The sequence below is a fragment of the Cimex lectularius genome, unplaced genomic scaffold (genome assembly GCF_000648675.2).
Source record: "Cimex lectularius strain Harlan isolate CLEC.00 unplaced genomic scaffold, Clec_2.1 scaffold46, whole genome shotgun sequence".
Lineage (NCBI taxonomy): Eukaryota > Metazoa > Arthropoda > Insecta > Hemiptera > Cimicidae > Cimex > Cimex lectularius.
The window spans coordinates 355252-374612 of NW_019392654.1; the positions used below are offsets into that span (position 1 = coordinate 355252).

At 33.5% G+C, this 19361-nt stretch overlaps 1 protein-coding gene across 2 annotated transcripts; it reads right to left on the reverse strand.

The window, feature by feature from the left end:
* Positions 1–866: 866 nt before the first annotated feature.
* Positions 867–19068, reverse strand: LOC106672917 (tubulointerstitial nephritis antigen-like). Of its 2 annotated transcripts, none has more exons than XM_014404724.2 (8): positions 18873–19068; positions 3544–3775; positions 3090–3159; positions 2233–2425; positions 1868–2154; positions 1608–1804; positions 1382–1524; positions 867–1320 (listed from the first exon to the last, which is right to left on the reverse strand). In XM_014404724.2, exons 1-8 carry the CDS (start codon positions 18903–18905, stop codon positions 1162–1164), a joined length of 1314 nt encoding a protein of 437 aa, XP_014260210.1. In that variant the 5' UTR covers positions 18906–19068; the 3' UTR covers positions 867–1161. The 2 variants fall into 2 exon arrangements, with proteins under 2 accessions (XP_014260210.1, XP_024080328.1); XM_024224560.1 differs by lacking the exon at positions 18873–19068 and adding an exon at positions 8436–8453.
* Positions 19069–19361: the final 293 nt, after the last annotated feature.

Consider the following 19361-nt stretch of genomic DNA (forward strand, 5'->3'; position numbering starts at 1 on the left):
GTCTCGTAAGAGCGAGACAAGGAGGTCGTACCATTATTCTAGATGAAAATAGTATAAACGAGAAATTTATGCTTTAGCAAAAACTGGTAACCCTGATGATGGATTTCTGTGTTTTTCTCAAATAAGGTAACGCTTCCATGAAAAACTATGTATTAGGATTGTGCATTGGAAGTTGTTGCAAATAGGGTGTACTATCACCCAAAAAGTTTTTTTGCACTATCTCTGAACCCCCACCCCTGTACAAATGCTTTAGTATATTGAAAATGAAGAAAAACTACTATTAACATAAAGTTTGCCCTGCGATAGACCAATGTTTTGATTGGGGGGTGCTGTGAAAAAATTCTGGTATATTAAGGGAGATGAGCTTGGAATCTGAAAAAGTTTGGGAGCCGCTCGATTGCTCTATTATAATATAAAAGGGTGTGTAATAATTAAATAGTAAGTGGAAATTAAAATGTGATAGGGGTAGCTGAGAGGTGTTAAACAGTCTTCTGAGTGAGATAAAGTTACATACTTACATAAATAGAGGTGAGCATTGGCTGGAGGGAGTCGCATAAATGTCCCAGAAGTGCTCCTTAAATCGATCATGCTAACATTCCACATTTCTTAGGAGCATTGTCCTTGAGTAGTTTTATGTCAGTTAAACTTATCGTCCTCTACTTTCTTCTCGGGAACTTTTCTAGGTCATCACCTGGGGCTTGAACTGCCTCGTGATAAAAATTTGAGAATGCTTTTAGGAAGAGAAATGAACTTTTTAACAAAAATCCCATTACTCAAGTCAACAAGCTTATTTCATTGCATGTTCATCGAGACTGAAGAAATTTTTTTTTACCAAACTCCACTGTAATTTGTTTGCTACATACAACATTGCTTAGATCATTTATTAAAGCTTTTAACATATTGAGATGATATTTAAAATATAATACATGGTAAACAGATAATATAGATTAACTGTACATCTTAATAATCTTCAAAAAAGTACTTAAAAATAAAGTTATTGTGTATTAATATTTAGTTATTTACTTACAATTAAAGTAACAAAAACTTACTTTTACAAAATAAACAAACATGAACACATTTAGCTTACAAAGGTAACATTAAAATAACTGATGTCAATATCGAAAAATGGAAAATTTTAAAATGTACACTGTTTATCCCTTATCACCTGCGCCTTGTGACATCAAAAGGCAGTTTTTTCGAAGTAGACTGGATTGTGTGTGCACCAATGACGAACGTTTCAATTCTGCATGCCTGTTGTCCGCGGGTGATCCTGAAATAGCCACCTTCACCCCATGACGTTCCCCATGAGTTGACAGCGAGCTGAAAAACAAAAAAATATTTTATATGAAAGGTTAATTTTATGAGCATAAAATAAACTCACCCAGTATTTTTCTTCATATATCGATTCGCCCCATCCGATAAGTTTGACAGAGTGAAATCCTTCCAAATTCGTTGAATCTATATTGGCACAGTTGTACACGCCTTCTTTATAAAGGAAAAATTCCCTGTAAACTGTCATTGTTGCTGCAAATAAATAAAGAGTATTAATTTGGGTTATTGTTTCTAAAAAAAAGTATCTAATTTATTAATTTTAAATATTAACTCACCTTGAACAGGGCCGTTTGTCATAATTTCTTGCATGATCTGTTTTTCTCCTTCTATCCTGTAAGCAGGACCCATACGTCTTATAGGCTCAAATGAGCCTATCGCTGGACAATGAGCCGCTTTGGCAGTTTTCTTGTGACAGACCTTCTCGTTGTGCACTTCGTTCCAATCCCAAGGAAGACACATTTCTGGGAGGAGGCTATCCAATCGACAAAAACCAAAATGACATATAAATGCCAAAAGATTTGAAAGTTCAACTCACCCGTATTTTTTAAGGAAACGCCATGCCTTGGTAATATGACCACCATTGCACTGGCGTTGGGATTTGCTGCACAAGAAGAGCTGTCTGTAGCTTAAGCCGTTTGTGAAGTTTCCTTTGGATTCGATTGCCCAACGATCACTTGCGACGGAGATGGTTGAAAAAGCCCAAGATGCGCCACAGTGCCCTTGATTTTTTGGGCCTTGTATGTATCCAGGCCATTCTTCTCTAGCATCAAAGCTATGGGGTAGTGAACGTACTCTAACATGTATAGAAGACATCCTTAACACCTGATATAACATAATGTACAATTTTAATTCAATACTATCTCTCAGAAATTTTGCAGGATGCATTTTCTAACACATTACCTTCTGACTGAAGTAGAATGTTCCAAGCAGTTTGGCGAATCCTTCTCTTATCGTCAGTCCCCAGAACTCGTTTTGTTTAGAAGCCGTCCAGCCCAAATTACGGCTGTTCACTAAAGAAATTAATTTATCATCCACAACACATACCTCTTCATCGCATGATATGTTCATATTTCGGTTGCCTACATGACACTTGCTGAAAATAAAAGCAAATATGGATTATAGACAAGACTATAGATTATAGATCATTCACATCATAACTCATTCTCTTACTACTCTCTTTATTTTACCTCCATCCACACTCAATCATTCACTCGTATCATTAACTCATTCGACTTTACTGACTGACTCACTTAATCTGTGTAAGAAAGGTCCCATAGATCTAAGCTTGAATAAAAAATACAACCATCAATCAATATATCCCTCTCACTCACTCTCTCACACACACACTTTCTTTTCCTTCTTTCTTCCCTCCCTCCTCACTCCAACTCTCTCATTCACTCACTCTCTCTCTCCTCCATGCTTTCTCAATCTCTCTCTTTCACTCTATCATTCATTTACATTCTTTCTTTTCTCTCTGTCTCCTTCACTCTTTCAATTCCCATGTCCCCTTTCAACTGTTGTCCTTCTCTCATCCTCTCCCTATTTCTTTTGATCACTCTCTCTCTCTCTCTCTCTCTCTCTCTCTCTCTCTCTCTCTCTCTCACCTTCCTGTTTCTCCTGCTATCTCAACCATTTCTCTACAGTTATTATTATTATAAAATTATTCAGTATTTCACCACACAAATTTTTTTGAAAGTATACAAAACATAATTCTTCTGGCTAAAACAAAAATTCTTCTGAAGAAGAAATAAACTTACCACTTATTGCAGTTAATCTTGAATTCTCCATTAACTTTGTACTCTCTGTTCAAATCTTTGACATAACAAGCTGGAAATAAAAATATAAAAAATATTACATGTACCAATGTTGCTTTTTTTAACTTTATTTATGTACACACATTTATAATGTTATACACTTTATTTGTAATTAGATTATTTTTATTTATGCTAGGAAAATTATGATTAACAACGTACAATGACAAAAAAATAAAAATGAGTTGTAAAGTTAACAGATGTAGGTTGAAATGAAAATATGTGCTCTGAGGGATCAAAGTCAGGTGGCTTAATGACAGAGTGATGGCATACTGATCTGAAGAATGATTCCCTTCAGTGACACATCTTTTCATCTCAATTTTTAATTGCTCATATATTACTTACACTTTTAATATTTGAATAATATAAGTAAATTTTTATTTATATTTTATTGACTTACTGTTATTCCCGTACACCCACGGTTCAGATCGTCGGCAGGAACTCCAGTAGTCAGAACAACAATCTATTGAGTTGACATATGTCTTGGTTTTTACACAGAATTCGTCGCAATAACAAACTGTATGTCGGTCTATTTGATACAAGCAATCGTCTTGTCTTCCAGGACAACATCCACGTAATTTGCAATAGTGGGCATATTCATACCTTCCGAAGACAACTTGTAAAGCGAGTAGCTGGAAAAAGTAATATTTTTTTTAAATAGTAATATAACAGGTATATGTACTTATGTAAATAGTAATGTCGATAAACAGTTTGACCTTTCTGTAAGAAGTTGAAATGTCATATTACTTAACAGCAGGGGTGAGGACTTTGTAACTTATCCTTTGAATAGTATTGCCCTTTTTTAAATGTTAAGCTTGAATTTTAATTTTAGTACTATTTAGTCTATTTATACTGGATTTGAATTTAGGATTGATATAGGCTCAAATCCACACATGCATGTAAATATAGTATACACATGTGCAGAGTTGTAAATAAATCTCGCAATATAATCACACAATACAATCTCACAGGCCGTTGGCAGTTCCAGCTTTTGTAATTTACAATAAATTACCGGCAGGCTTCGAGAATCACTCACCTCAGTCTGGGGTCAAACCTCGGCCTTAACCATCCAACCACCGAGTTGGGCTCCGGGAGCTTTCAACAGCTAGATCATTTCTGCACACAATGCATGCAGTTCCAAACCCATTCAAATTCATGTTCATTTTTAAATGCATTCCCTCCTATTTTCTTACCATTCACTCAATTAGGGTGGTTTAGTACTGGATATTCTTACATTATCCATTACATCTATTATAACTAACCTAACTGAGCATCGATGGGGTACTAAATATTCCATTGGTCCTCTCACACTACACATTCATTCTAATAAATACAATCACTATCAACACATGCTAGAGACACAAAACTGTACACAATAAAACAATTCTCTTTCCTCCAAAAATTGTAACAGTATTTATTTAGAAATCATGAGATGCGGTCTGGTGTGATGTAGGTTTCAGAAAAACATTTTCTTTATCACGCCAACGTTTCAATCTTTATTGAGATCATCTTCAGGGCCTGGGATTTACAAACATTGGTTACATATAACAATTACATTTTGGATGTGGAAAAGTGAATGTATACAATGCAAAATATATTTTATATATTCAATCAAAGTATTTCTACTCACTCAGTGTTTGTCTTCTGTGTAATTGTGTCATTCTTGCGTGTCGTGTCGAGAGTGCCAGTGAGATTTTGCTTTTTTGTTTATATAAGTTGGATTTTTAAGGGGTGGGAAAGGATGTCGGTATAGATAAGACATTTTTGTATAAGGCATCGGCTTCTTTGAGGTGAAAGGAGCCGACGAAGGGAAAAAAATGTGTTGGTAATGGTTTGGCCAGATTATCCTTTCAGGATTATATAGAAAGGGATAAATAGGAAAAGGAAAGCTGAATTGTTGTGAAATTAGACTAAGTGAAAAATATTTGATGTGTAGAATGTAATGTGATGATATAGGTATGTTATCTGTATTGAATTTGATTTTTCAAATATTATTATTTATTTTTTTAGTACAAGACTATTAAATACAAATGGTTCAAACAAACATTTACATGATATTTTGTTGTTTTATTACAGATGGGGCTCTTAATACTTAATTTTATGATTTATTCAGCTCTATATTTGTTTCTAATTATCTAGTGATCATCTAAGCTGGATCTGAGTTGAAAGTTATTGTTTTGGAAAGCCAAAAATCAATTGATAGAAACTAATTAAATATTTTTTCCTTATGATAAATTTTTAAAGTAAAAAGTCCCTAGTACATTTACAATAAGAACCAGGTTTTATTCAGTTTCAGCTGAGTCAATACTTGGAGTGTTCGTAAACAAATTTCTTCTTGCTTAAGCATTTAATATGCAGTTTCATCAAAATGCAAGCATGGGAAAATTGTAATAATAAAATTAAAATGGTAATAATAACTTTATGCTTAATACAACTTAATGATAACTTTTGTGTATTATAAACAGAGGGGGGGGGATAAAACAAAAAAACCCACAACTCAAAACCAAATCAACAAATAAAATTCTATTTGGAGATTACCATTTCAAATTCAAAATATGAACAAATATACTGCAAGTAATGAAATGATAAAATGTAATTAAGTTGTTGAGAAGTGTTAATATATGAAAACCAATGAGACCATTATATTATTTTAACTATAAATATATCAAATTATTTTACAAAATATAGATAAGTAATTGTAATTTTAGATATTTAGATTTCCTCATGAGGCTTGCCTGTGATGAACCTGTAATTTAGTCGTTTAATTGATTTTATGATATGGCAATACCTGAAAACCTTAAAAAAATATCCTTGTTACTTTGTCAGTGTCATTCCAAGGATGTGTGGATCAAAACTGACGAAACGTACAGACCTGTCACTCTGCCTATAAGCTGACACAGGCCTGACAGGACAAAACTGAGGATAGGCTCAGTGATCAAATGATCAGAAATGACCAAATCACATTTGTTTTTTTAGCATTTTATTTCAGTTCTGATAATAGACAAGTTACTAGCTAATATGCTAATGCGAGAAATAGAACTCAAGAAGGTGCTGAAATCAAGCATTCAGAATTCAAGGTAGTGCACCCAATCTTTTAAAAGATTAAGGTCCACGCATTATCGTGAAAGGTATTGATTTTGTTCTGAACAGTACAAAATTAAAGGCATTAATTATCACACCTGATCATCAACTCAAAGATGAATAAAATCGAAGTGAACACACTGTGGAAGAAAAAGATTCAACCATGAAGTTTAAACAAGTTTACAAAGCAGGGAGTTAACCGAACTTTTCAGCATGACAGAAGTGAGAATTACTCTAGAAAAAGTAAGTGAAGAGATCTCTCACTGGATGCAAGTAATTTAAATATCTTCTAGCATGATTTAAAATAAATAAAAATATATTTCTAACCAGGAAGAAACTTACAACTACAACAAATTTCCTGACAGTACAGGAATTTTAGATTCTGTTGAGAAGAGGAAAAAGACAAACAAAAGAACTCCATCGCGTATTGTACATAGAAATAAGGTGTAATTTTTATTTTTTCATTGATTAAAAATGAAGGCTTAGAAGCCTAATATCACAAGACAAAAACAAGGTAAACACAATATAAAAATAAATAGATCACTAAGCAAATATAAGAAAACAAAAATATAACTGGTTATAAAGAGAAAGAAAAATGTAACTTCATGAACTTAAAATTATATCACAATCGGCTAAAGAAGACTAGACATAGAATATGTAAATTATCTCTGTACGGTAAAGATTCTGAGTTCAAATCCAGCTGCCCAGCATTCCAACCCAACATACCATTTTTTAACACCAACATTGTGAGGTTTGGCACAATCTCTTCTGTTGCTAACCCTTGTTTAAAAAATTCAAATTATCACAAACATTTTTTAGTAAAACATGAATTTCTGATCTCGTTTAGTTTGGTTTACAATGTTTAATCAATGTAACAAAATTCGAGTTTTACTTATTTATTTATATATATTATATTTACTTTTTTTTTTAATTTGAAGTGGATTTTTTAAAAATCATTTCAACATAAAATGAAAAATTTAACTTTCAAAATATTTTGGGGAACCAAGGCTTCTTCACAATATGTGGCGTTACGTGTCCAATATTCTGGAGTGTAGAACCACTGAAAAAAGTTTGGTTCAAATCTGTGACTCACCAACCTGGTTACCCCCTTGTTAGAATAATTTACGGCAAAATTGTGTAATATTTATTTTTTGTTTTTGTTAAACAAAAAACGTGTTTAAAAAAGAAAGTAAATTTGTTACTTATATTTGGTGTTTCGGGAATTTATCATCATCAGAATCTTTCCTTTTTTTTAAATATTACTTAAAAATAATACAAAATTTTATATAAATAAACTTAAACTGCAGATGCAAAATGGTCATTATATCTTTTAATAGAAACTGTATTAAAAAGGTAAGCCTTACACTAAAATGTAAAATACTTTGTTATATTTATGTTTAAAAAGTAGACACTGATGATGGGTGTAAATGCCTGAAACGTTCAAATAAAGAAATGAATTTATTAGGTGGTGTTTAGTGACCATTAGTTATTGATCATTCGGAGATTGTGAGATGCGGTCAGTGTGACATAGGTTTTAAAAAAACATTTTCTTTATCGTACCAACGTTTCGATCTTTATTGAGATCATCTTCAGGGCCTGGGATTTATAAACATTGTTTAAATTTTACAAATACATGTAGGATGTGGAAAAAATGAATTTGTACAATGCTAGAAAATTTTAGATTTAAAAGGAAAAAAAATTCACACCAGACCGCATCTCATAATCTCCGAATAATGAATTTACTGTTTAAAAAAAACCCACATGGAATTGTTTTTTAAACATAAATAGTTTTTATAAGGCCTTATGAACTTTGCATATTAGCAAATGAACTTGATATCTGCTATGCGTTTTTTTTTGGGGGGGGGGAGGGTCACATGAAAAATGGGCCAGGGGTGACCGTAGGAGTTCACAGTTCACACTGACCACTCAGCTACTGCAGCCCCCCAACCATAAAATTAAAAAAGACAAATTAGGGTTAACTATAACAAAACTTTTTTTTAAATTACTTTTATTTATTATTTATTTATTTTCTACCTACTAAATTTGACAAAATGGAGTCTAACTAAATATACAGGGTTCAAGTTGGAAATTTTATTCAACAAAACAAAATTTTAAAAATTACTCATTTAACAATTACAACACGCAATGTGTTTTGTTCCTTTCTAAATTTCAATGGATGATATCATTTTGAAGCTAGATAACGTTATTTACCATTTACCATTCGCAGACGTTTATTTGGCCTTCGGTTTCATCTATGACACATTGCCAATATCGAAACAATCCATTTTTAATTACCTTGATAAACCGTATCAGGTCAGTGGCATGAGGAATTGGAAAAGTGAATCATGCTGTTTTCTAACATTATGTTTACAGTGTGATTCGTTTTTATAAGATCGAGTTGACAAAATTGACCTAATACGATAGTTTGCTGCTGTTTGCAAGTGTAAGTGCTTGTTTGCACGAAGACCGGGTATTCCCTACGATTTAAAGACGCAAATGTTCCTAGTTAATGTTACAATGCTAAAACCAAGAGTAAATGGAATTTAGAAATATTGAGATTCCTTCCCGTCACCCGGGGGTTTGTGTTTCAAAAGCTAATGTGAGCTAAAATTCAAATATTAGGCGAGTCACGTCCAATTCCAAACTGGCGAGCTTTTGCATAATCCAACGGCCTTCTTACAATTGTTACTTAATCATTTTTAGAAATATTTCGGGCCGGAAAAATGGATTATATAAAAAAAAACTATTGTTAATATTGTGTGGTGATTAGTGACCGTTAATCGATAATTATTCAAAAATCGTGAGATGAGGTCTGGTGTGATGTAGGTTTCAGAAAAACATTTTCTTTATCGTGCCAACGTCTCNGGCACTCTCAACACGACACGCAAGAATGGCACAATTACACAGAAGACAAACACTTTGAGCCCTGAAGATGATCTCAATAAAGATCGAAACGTTGGCACGATAAAGAAAATGTTTTTCTGAAACCTACATCACACCAGACCGCATCTCACGATTTCTGAATAATTATTGTTAATATTAACATTGATTCGTTTATGAGTTAAGAAGTTTATCTTTATACATACTGAGAGGCAAAAAAGTGGCCCCTCTTAATATTTTTATTATCCTCCATCTATTACCATTCAATATTTGGCTCGTTTTAAAGGATTAGAGGAAAATAAAACATAGATAAAATATCCCTCTTTTGTTTACAATCGGATTTTGTAAATAAATTTTTAATAGTCAATCTCTTCTTTGTTAGTTTTTCGGTAAAGCTTCTTTCTAACGTTCCGGTGGTTGGATTTTTTAAAACTGTACCAGTTTTCATTTTCAAATTTTTTTGAGTGATGATTTTAACTGATACAGATTCGACTAGAATCATAGCATTGTTGGAAGATAGAAGAAGGCAAGCGTATGTGGCCAAGGTACTTAATTTTTCCAGAACAACTGTCCGAAGAGCCTTCCATCGCTACGCTACCAAGATACTGGAGGACACTCGAGAAGGAGTGGATCAGGTCGCCATCGTGTCACACCTCGCAGAGATGATAGTTTTATTGCTTCGGATGTACTTCGTAACCGACATTACCGTTGAGATCAAGCAACGACTTCAACAAGTCATGGTTTCCGTAAAATAGTTTTAATTTTTTATTTATTTATTTTATTTAGCTACATATATCAAGTTTTCTCTAAAAATATCCAGTAACCAACAAAAAATGAAAATTATAACGATTGTAAGTATTTATCACTACTATTTGCTCTAAGGGTGGCCACTTTTTTGCCTCGTGTTTAATTGTTCATTTCCGAAACACCGATCAACGGATGATTACGGATTTTCGTTCTTGATGGCTTAAAGGAAAACTGGCCTTAAATTTATTCGGAAAATTATGTGTGAATTTCCGGAATTCAAACTTCGTAAATCACCCTCGGCCGTTGTGCACGTCTCCGCATTGCAGTTACAGTCTTAAAAAACAGAACTTTTCAGTTTTCAGTTCTAATAATGTTGTTATTGTGCATTATATTGGTACTGAAAAGAACAGTTTTACTATTGAAAATATTGTACTGCTTGTATTGTACTGTACCGAAACTGCCAGAGTGGCCGTATTTCACTCATAGGACTACAAATCAGTTTGTTTTACAACTTTTAATCAGGAGTTAACGGATGTATTCCTTAATTGACCAAATTTTATGAACGATATACGGAATTACAACTGCCCTACGCATTTGCATCTTTTTCTAACACAAGGAAAGAAATTTCAGGAGTTGGACGTTACAGGGACAGATTCACCGATTCACATCGGATTTGTTGATATACTGATGGATGTGTGCAGATTTAATAAACCAACATCAGAAGAAATAGCTGGAGTTTTCCATTCTTAAGAAAGAGAGCCGTCAGTACTTCGTTGTGCACTATGTACCGCACTATGTAAGTCGATTTCTCTTTTAAGCTCTCAACCTGAGAAAAGAAAACCGCCGTGACAGAATATTACAGTTTTTTTGCCTATCGACTTGCTATCCGCAATCATTTTCCCACATTCATAAATCATATCGTTTCATGATTTCTACTATATATACCTTAACAGGGCACTAGTTTACACTGTACACAATTAATAAATATAATACTGAATGGCAGATGATTCCTGCTAAAGCGAGTGCCATACATTTGTTGAGTAGATGGTATTTAAAAAAAATTATATAAGAGTAGCATCCCATGGCCAAAAATTGTTTTTCCCGAATTCTCTTTGATAAAAGTTCTTAGATCGTAAAATAATATCAATATCTCAAACAATAAAATTCTAACTCCGGCGTTTATCAACTCTGAAAGTTGACCTATACGAGGTAAGAAATAAGTTTAATCTATCACTGTACGATTTGTATCAAGGATTTTTTTAAAGTCAATGCCTATTTTTAAGTACAATGATATTCAGAGACACGTGTAGGCACCAGCCAGTGTCAGTGTTATATGTGCGATCTTGTTTAAAATCGTGATTTTCTTAAATAAAATAATTCTTAAAAAATATAAATAAATTTAATCCTTTATAAGGGTTTACAACCAAGTTGATATCTGAAGGGGAATAACTCAGCCCGAGGAATATCGTGTAATGTGGGGGAAAGGAATGTGACCAGACTTCGATGTTGTGTTTGTGTTAATTTATTGGAATAAATGGAATTTATTAGCGTGAAAAGAAGGCATTGTTTAACCTCGCCCCTAGAAATATCGAATACTCCGGGATGAGGAGAGTAAAAGCAATTTTTAGCGTGAAGGATTGGGGTGTCTAACCCCTCCCCGAGGAATATCTAGTGCTCTGGGGGAGTGAGTGTGATCAGACTTCTATGCTTGTGATGCATATAAATGTACTGGATGTTTTATTTTGTAGCTGACAACCGTAGGTACTTAGTTTTCATATTAATGCCAGTTACACATCGAGTCGACCCAATAGCTGTAGGCAGAAAAATATTCGTGAAAGACCAGAAAAAGAAGTTAAAACATGCAGAGGGCAGGTGATGACCTCTGATGTTTGTCGCCCCTTAAATTTCCCAAATTTCCCACATTATTATTATAAGGAACAAATTTTAACACTGGAATTAGAGAATATATTCCCAGGAATTATAAACCTGAAATCGTTTTTACTCATACATCTTAGATAAAAAGCGTCTAATCTAGCATCAAAATTTATTATCATATAGTCACTATTCAGTAATAACTTTAACGAACGAGAATAATTAATAGCTCACGGTTCTGCTATACATTATAAATCGATTAAATGCTGTTTAATATAATCCTATACTGTGATATAAATGAGAAAACCTTATTATTCAATAACAGAATAATTCTCCAGTTTAAAACTTCCAGAAAGTTTGGAAAAGGAAAATGTTAAACCAATTAATTATCTGTATAATGGTCTTGTTCCAGTTCATAACAATTGACTAAAAACACGGAGAACATTTATTTTCATAGAGGGAAAAAAAGATTAACTGTAAGCAAACTGTCGTTGACCTATGAATTTCCATAAAGATAATTTCTCCTTTTTATTGATAAATTTCCATATTGATAGTTTTCCCTCCTATCGGTTATCGTTTTGGGCCCTCTCTCTCACTCTTTTATCTTCCATATTTCACCCAGGCTGGACTTTAAAAGGTCACCATTAAGTGAACAGGCTTCTAATTTGGTGCTATTAATCATACCGTTAGCAGTTCATGTACTGTCCATTTTCAATATTTTTGTTTTTTTATTTTTGTTGTGTATTAAAGTTTTAGACATGGTAATAGTCGGAAGAGAAAGTGCTAACTCAACACTAACTTTTTCAATCTTTCAGATTCTCATAACGTAATGCTATTTTTTAAAAATCAACACGTACACACGTGTATACATACCTACTTTTGACAATTACTATTAGTAAAAGGGAAATATGACTCAGTATTCTTTTCATTGCTCTGTTTTCATTTACAAGCGTCCTTTTTAAACAGCACGATTAAGCACAAGGACTTCTAATTCTGCATTGTAAATAGTCAATTGGAGTGTTTGACTTGTGGAACGTTTGCGACTTTGCCAAGTTGGGAGATTTTTATATTTGGTCAAACATCCGTTGCAACAGTACGTAGTTGCAATTCGACGCGGAATGATTGCTACAATACGTGACGGACGTACATTTACAAATTTGACCCAAATATCAATTTAATCCAGTAAATATTTATTTTTTCCGATACTGATTTGGTAAGTAAAATAACTTTGTTTGGCCGTATGGATGGCAGGAAAATAAGTGCGGTGTGGTGGTGGTGGTGGTGGTGGTGGTGGTGTGTGTGTGTGTGTGTGTGTGTGTGTGTGTGTGTGTGTGTGTGTNGCGCGCGCGCGCGTGTGTGTGTAGAGATAGATAGATAGATAGATAGAGAGAGAGAGAGAGAGAGGAGAGAGAGAGAAGAGAGAGAGAGAGAGGGAGAGAGAGAGAGAGAGAGAGAGAGAGAGAAAGAGAGAGAGAGAGCGAGAGAGAGAGAGAGAGCGAGAGAGAGAGAGAGGCTCTTAATCAAATTCAAATAACAAAATTGATTTGGATTAATTTCGAATTGTAATTTTAAAAGTGAAATCCTTGGAAAACTCGACTTGCTCACGACTGGCCTCTCAGAAGGAAAATACTCGAGCCTAATTTGTGTATGTTATCAGCGATTAACAGCAAAGCAGCGTTTGCGAAGGCCGCTCTTCCATCATTTCTCAAGTGGATAGCCTTTTCTTAAATAATCTGGGTTATGAAAGCAGGGAAAGGGGGATCAGAAATTGAAAGTTTCTTAAAATGTATATTTTTCAAGATTAATGTGCAATAAAGTTTTTAAACTAAACATTAATCTAATATGTCAAGTGATAACCCAATATTTTTTATAACATGCATAATTAATAATACAACGGTAATAGGATAAGAAAAGTAATTAACATTAATTAAAGTTACTTTTACATTATGAAAAAAATAATACTTTATAACTCAAGAATCAATACAATATATGAATATTTACAACATTTATTTTAGTTACAATTTTCATATCAATAAAATGTATGAAATGTATTTTACATATCCATAATTTTATGACGTATCAATTTCAAAGTTGATCTTGTTAAATTAAAGATTAATTATAGTTAAAAATGAACTGAAAAAGAGACTTTAGTGAAGGATTAATCTTTGTATAACGAACTTACGAAAATACCATTTTCGTTATTATTATTGATTATTATTATTAATGATTTGAGCAAAATAAATGCAACCAAATTCTACTCTTACTAAAAACAATGAAGCATTAAAAATCATTTATAAAAATAAATGACGTAAAGTTAAGTATTAACTGAATACATAAAAATATGTAGATCTTAAAAATAGCAAATACGGAAGATCAACAATTAAAAGCATTTCCAAGGAAATTGAAAAACATCTCACTGATGATAGAGATGATGAGTGGTGGAGTGAGTGCGGTGTTCAATCCTTTTAAAAAGATAGTTCCTACTCACAGTAAGAAATCTCACTGAAGATGGCGTAGAGCCGAAACGCACAACAAAACTGCGAGAGAAGATGGACACTAAAAGTGACCAAATGCCTCCAAATTTAAAAGTATTTCCAAGAAAACTGAAAAACAACATATTTCCTTAACACATACAGCATTCTGAACAGGACTCCCAAATACGCATTTTGGCGATGTTAACACATCGATGCATGTAATTTGTATTCGGTGAGTCTCAGTTAGCTGCGGAGTGGTCTTCCGAGTCTATCCTCAACCGCTGAAAAAAAGTATAATTCCTCCACTTTCGTTGACCTACTCCATGCTAAGCATTAAAAATTCCATTTCTTTCACATGTCATCATAACGGCGTTGTTTAATTAACAGATGGCATATACATATTTGTTTTAATCCACCGGTAGCTGGTTATCTTGCGCAGACTCTTTAGGCAGTTGATATGCTTCTTATATACCGACATACGCCTTCACCCAAGGCCAAACGTTTTCTCTCATCGCTGTCTCTTAACTGAAATTTCCTCACATGTTGTTCATGATTTTTCTGATATAAAAATATAAATATTCCGTATAAAGAATCAATTTTTGAAACGCCATCGAATTACACTTGACTTGTGGATATCCACTTATTCTCCAGCGTTTTCACGATTTCAAGAGGGTTTATTCAATCTTTTTGAAGTATCTTTCAATTAATTAAGGTTTTTAGTTGAGATAAAAAAATCAGTGTCACGAGCGGGATTCGAACCCACGATCTTCGGCTAGATACGCCGCTGCTCTACCACTTGAGCTATCGTGACCTCGATCCTTTTTTATCTCGCTGACTTTTTATCTCAACTAAAAACCTTAATTAATTGAAAGATATTAATTGGTCAAGCGGACCACGAAAACTAGTGACTTTTTGAAGTATTTGATTCTGCAAATTGGTCAGTTATACTATGCCTTCTGGCTGAATATGGATGTCCACATAATCTGTGATATCTAGGAGTTGTTTTAAAGATCGAGAAGCATTCTTGCGGTTGAATACCATGTTGCTTCCACGAAGGGGTGTCCCTAAGAGACGTGTAGCGGTCTTGGTCATTGGAATTCTTCCTCTTTGTTTTGAAACGTCGAAGCTATCAAGTTGTATGTGTGAGCTTATTATCATAAATTGTTTTAATCAGGTTATACTTATAATAAGAGTAAAGATTGGTTATGTTGAAAACAACAGACTGCAATCGAAGGTTTGCATAGTATCTCCTGCCTATCGACCTGATTTTACCTGATTTCACAGTCAGATTCAGGTTTTTGTCTGATTTTCGTCTATTCCTGGCACGAAATTTGCTTAATGGGTTTCGAATCGTTGGGTGGCTGCCAAAACCGCATTAAAGCAGCCATCGAGCAAGAAGATGATTTGTCTTTTGAAAGAAGCACTAACAAAAACTGCCAAGAGGCAGTTCACAAGCACAGCAGTGGTGCCCGGAAATTAGATTTCGTGATGAACATAACAAATACGTGTTTTTATTTTTCCCCTGAAATGGGACAAATAAATAGAGTTTTATTATCATTATTAAGTTGCACATTTGTTTACTAATTGCGACGTCCATTAATCAAAAAGCAAATTAAACCTGTAAACAAACAATAAAAATTCCCAACTTTGCCTGTTTTATTTGTACAATATTGTTTATCTCGCTCGGGTGTTTTTGTTTCATCTATGAAACTCCCAAAAATAAATCCATTCTTATTTTAGATCCGTTGAATGTTTATCAATTTATATAACGAAAAGGGCGAAATCATCGAAAGAAGATACTTGAACTATCCGATGAGATAAAACAGTAGAATGTTACGCCCAAGGTGAGAAAGCATCTGCCGCTCCCAGATAAATTCTTCCGCAAACATACACACAGGCGTTGTCAAGATGTTTTCTTCTTTTATAACTGTTACGTCGATTGTTCGTTTGTAAGAAGTGACACATCTATTTGTGATCATTGTAACTCCGGCTGATCGAGATTTATTTTTACCAATAGAAAACAAAAAAAAAGTCTAAATTCGGTTTCAACAGTCAAAAAATATGAGGTTTATTGAGCAATATCCTAGAACCACCGTTATATCAAGTTGGCCAGGTTTTTCCGAATACCATATTTTTATATTATGTATTTCAATATGATGGAACACTGCCAGACATTCAAATAAGATGATAAATATATATGCCTTGAATGGACTGAATTGTCTTAGATTATGTTCCGTCCACGACAATTCTATCGACTCTCGACCTATAGAAAAAGAGCTGTGATGCCATTTTGTAGCGAAAGATTATTATTTTCCAGGATATAGTAAGCGAATCGGCATGCCTCATGATTTAACCGTTAATAATCATTCCTTTCGAATCTGACCAAACGTTAAAAAAACCTGTTTTAAACATCTTATTCGTGATAGGACATTTAAATTATGCCTGTTTACAAAACGACTTTCTTAACTATCTAATAATAGTTTTATTATTTGGTTCGCGATTCGTGAACGTACTGTGAAATTGGCCGGTCCGCCCGTCCTCGCTGTTAGACGGGTTTAGTATTATCGCCATCGTCCGTCGTTCTCTGAGAAAATGTCTGTCAAATAGAATTCTAGAATTTCACGATAGTGCAATAATAAATTCCAAAGACATCATGTTTTTTTTTTATTAAAAATTCTATCATACCTATAAAAAACTGACTTATAAGGAATCCTGGCTCACCTCTACGATCTTACAAAGCACTCCCTGTTTATCTTATGTTCCATTGTGATTACGTTATCTCTAGTGAATCGACGAAAATAAACAGATTAATCACTACGATACCAGCGTCACATTTTACTTGTCGACCTGTTTGTTGTACCTTTATGTAGGTACGATCTTTCCTTTTCAAAACTATCCTTTACTTCTATTAAATTATTATTGAGAAAGTAAACTATAACATTGAACATAATTACTTAAATACTGTGATGATAATATCTGTAACTTTAAAAGTATGAAAATTGATTCTTTCTAATAAACTATTTTTCAAAAGGCAAATCAAATATAAAAATGTAAACGTTGCAAGTAAGAAGACAATTTGACTCCGAAGCATTTCTATATCTACTTTTACTGTCCTCGTAGGCAACCACGCGTAGTAATGAAAGTAGCCGTGTTAAAGTAAAAATGGATTTAAATGATTAAAAATTGTAGCCTGGGAGAAATAAATAGATGGTTAGGTAGGTAAATAGATAGAGAGATAGAAATGTGCATGAGAAAATGTGAAAACGATAGATAGTATTGACAATAAAACAGATAAAGGAAGAGCGATAGAAAATGAATGACTACGAATAGCTCGAGAAAGAGAGATGGAAACAGAGAGAGAGAGAGAGAGAGAGAGAGAGAGAGAGAGAGAGAGAGTGGGTGATCAACAACAACAAACAAATCAAACAAATAGGGATAGGGAAATGAAGAGAGAACAAAATAGGAAAGAGAAAATGAAAGAGAGAAAAATGAGAAAAAGTGAAGGAGAAGGATGTTGAGAAAGAATGAGAACGCTGAAGTGAGAGATAGACTGATAGGGGAGGGAGTGAGAGAGAGAGAGAGTGAAAGCGTGAGGGAGTAAGAGGGAGATAGAGTAAGAGAATAAGGGGGAGAGAGAGAGAGTGAGAGATCGAGAGAGTGAGAGAAAGAGAGATAGTGTGAGTGAATGAAAGAGAGAGAGAGAGAGAGAGAGAGAGAGAGAGAACGGGAGAGAGAGAAATGTGAATGAGTGTGAGGAAAAATGTACAAATATCAAATATTAGTTAAAAAATAACTAAATTGCAAAATGCAAATTGGAACATTCTACCACAAATATTTACAAGATCAAACATATTTTTGCTCGGTCTCACACTCCAAAACCAAAACAAATACATGCACACATTCATTAAATGTGCCAGTCCAATACAAAGCTTAAGACTACATATTATTATTATTGATAGAAAACGGATTTTTCAATATAAATTGACACAAAACGACGGAATGTAGAAGCGTTGACTTATGTAAATAAAAAAATTATTTTTGTTCGATTGTGTTCAGAGTGAATCATCAGAAAAGGCCATGTTTTTTCGGTTTCAATTTTTTTTTGCTAATTTCGAGATATTGTTTGCTATAATTGATAGCCGGAAGTTTTGCATCAAAAACCAGACACCCGCAGTCAAAAAAAAATTATTTAATTAATTAAAAATAGTAGTTTATTTACATATAGACAGTATAAACCCAATCTTTTATTTCCAATTGTGCTACTTACTCGTAGGAGAGTCGGTCAGAAAATTAGCTCCTGTTCAACAATTTTGAATTTAAGGCCGTTTTTAAGGTCAACTACATAAATTTTAGAGAGCTCGAATACAAGTTTTACACAATTTAAAAATAAGACATTACAAAGGAACTAAACTATAATTATTATTCCTAACATGTAAAATTATTCAATTTCGTTTATGTACCATCGCATATTTCAAAAGATTTAATTATTAAATGAATAGTTGTGATTGGAAATACATGCACATTGCATATGGACATAAATTGTGTTTTAGTGAAATATCAACAACATAAAACATGTTCAATACATATTATCTTTAAAAATTATATTTATTATTATATAAATAATTTGAAATTTATTGAAATAAAAATTAAAAAATTAAAACCAAATGTCACTTACGATCAAAAACACAAGGTGCATAATCCGTCCCATTTCGATTACCGGTATCGATCGCCTCGTGGCGTCCGTTTGAATGTCTATTTATGTAAAATATTTCAAAAAAGTGCAAAACGAAAAGAAAATATGCTAATTAAATGACAAAATCGGCTGGAACGACTTCTCGAAGGATTGGCCGCCGACTGATGTGACTTATCTGCCGGCCTGAGTTCAGCGAAAAAGACAGTGGTACCAATTCAAATCGGTCCTCGTCACCCTTCGAACGCAAAGAGCCTGCTCCACTCACGTTGGCGGCCTTGCTTTGTCCAAATTTTTTCTCGCTTTGTAATTGAATTTTTTTTTTAATAAATTGAAATTTTGAACAATTCTCTTCTACTGTTTTTAATTCGTCGTTTTTTCCAGACGACCGGGCTTTTCATGTGTTATTTCAGATCTAATTTAAAATTTGTATTCCTTTGGATTGATTCTACTTATACATATGTACATAAATAT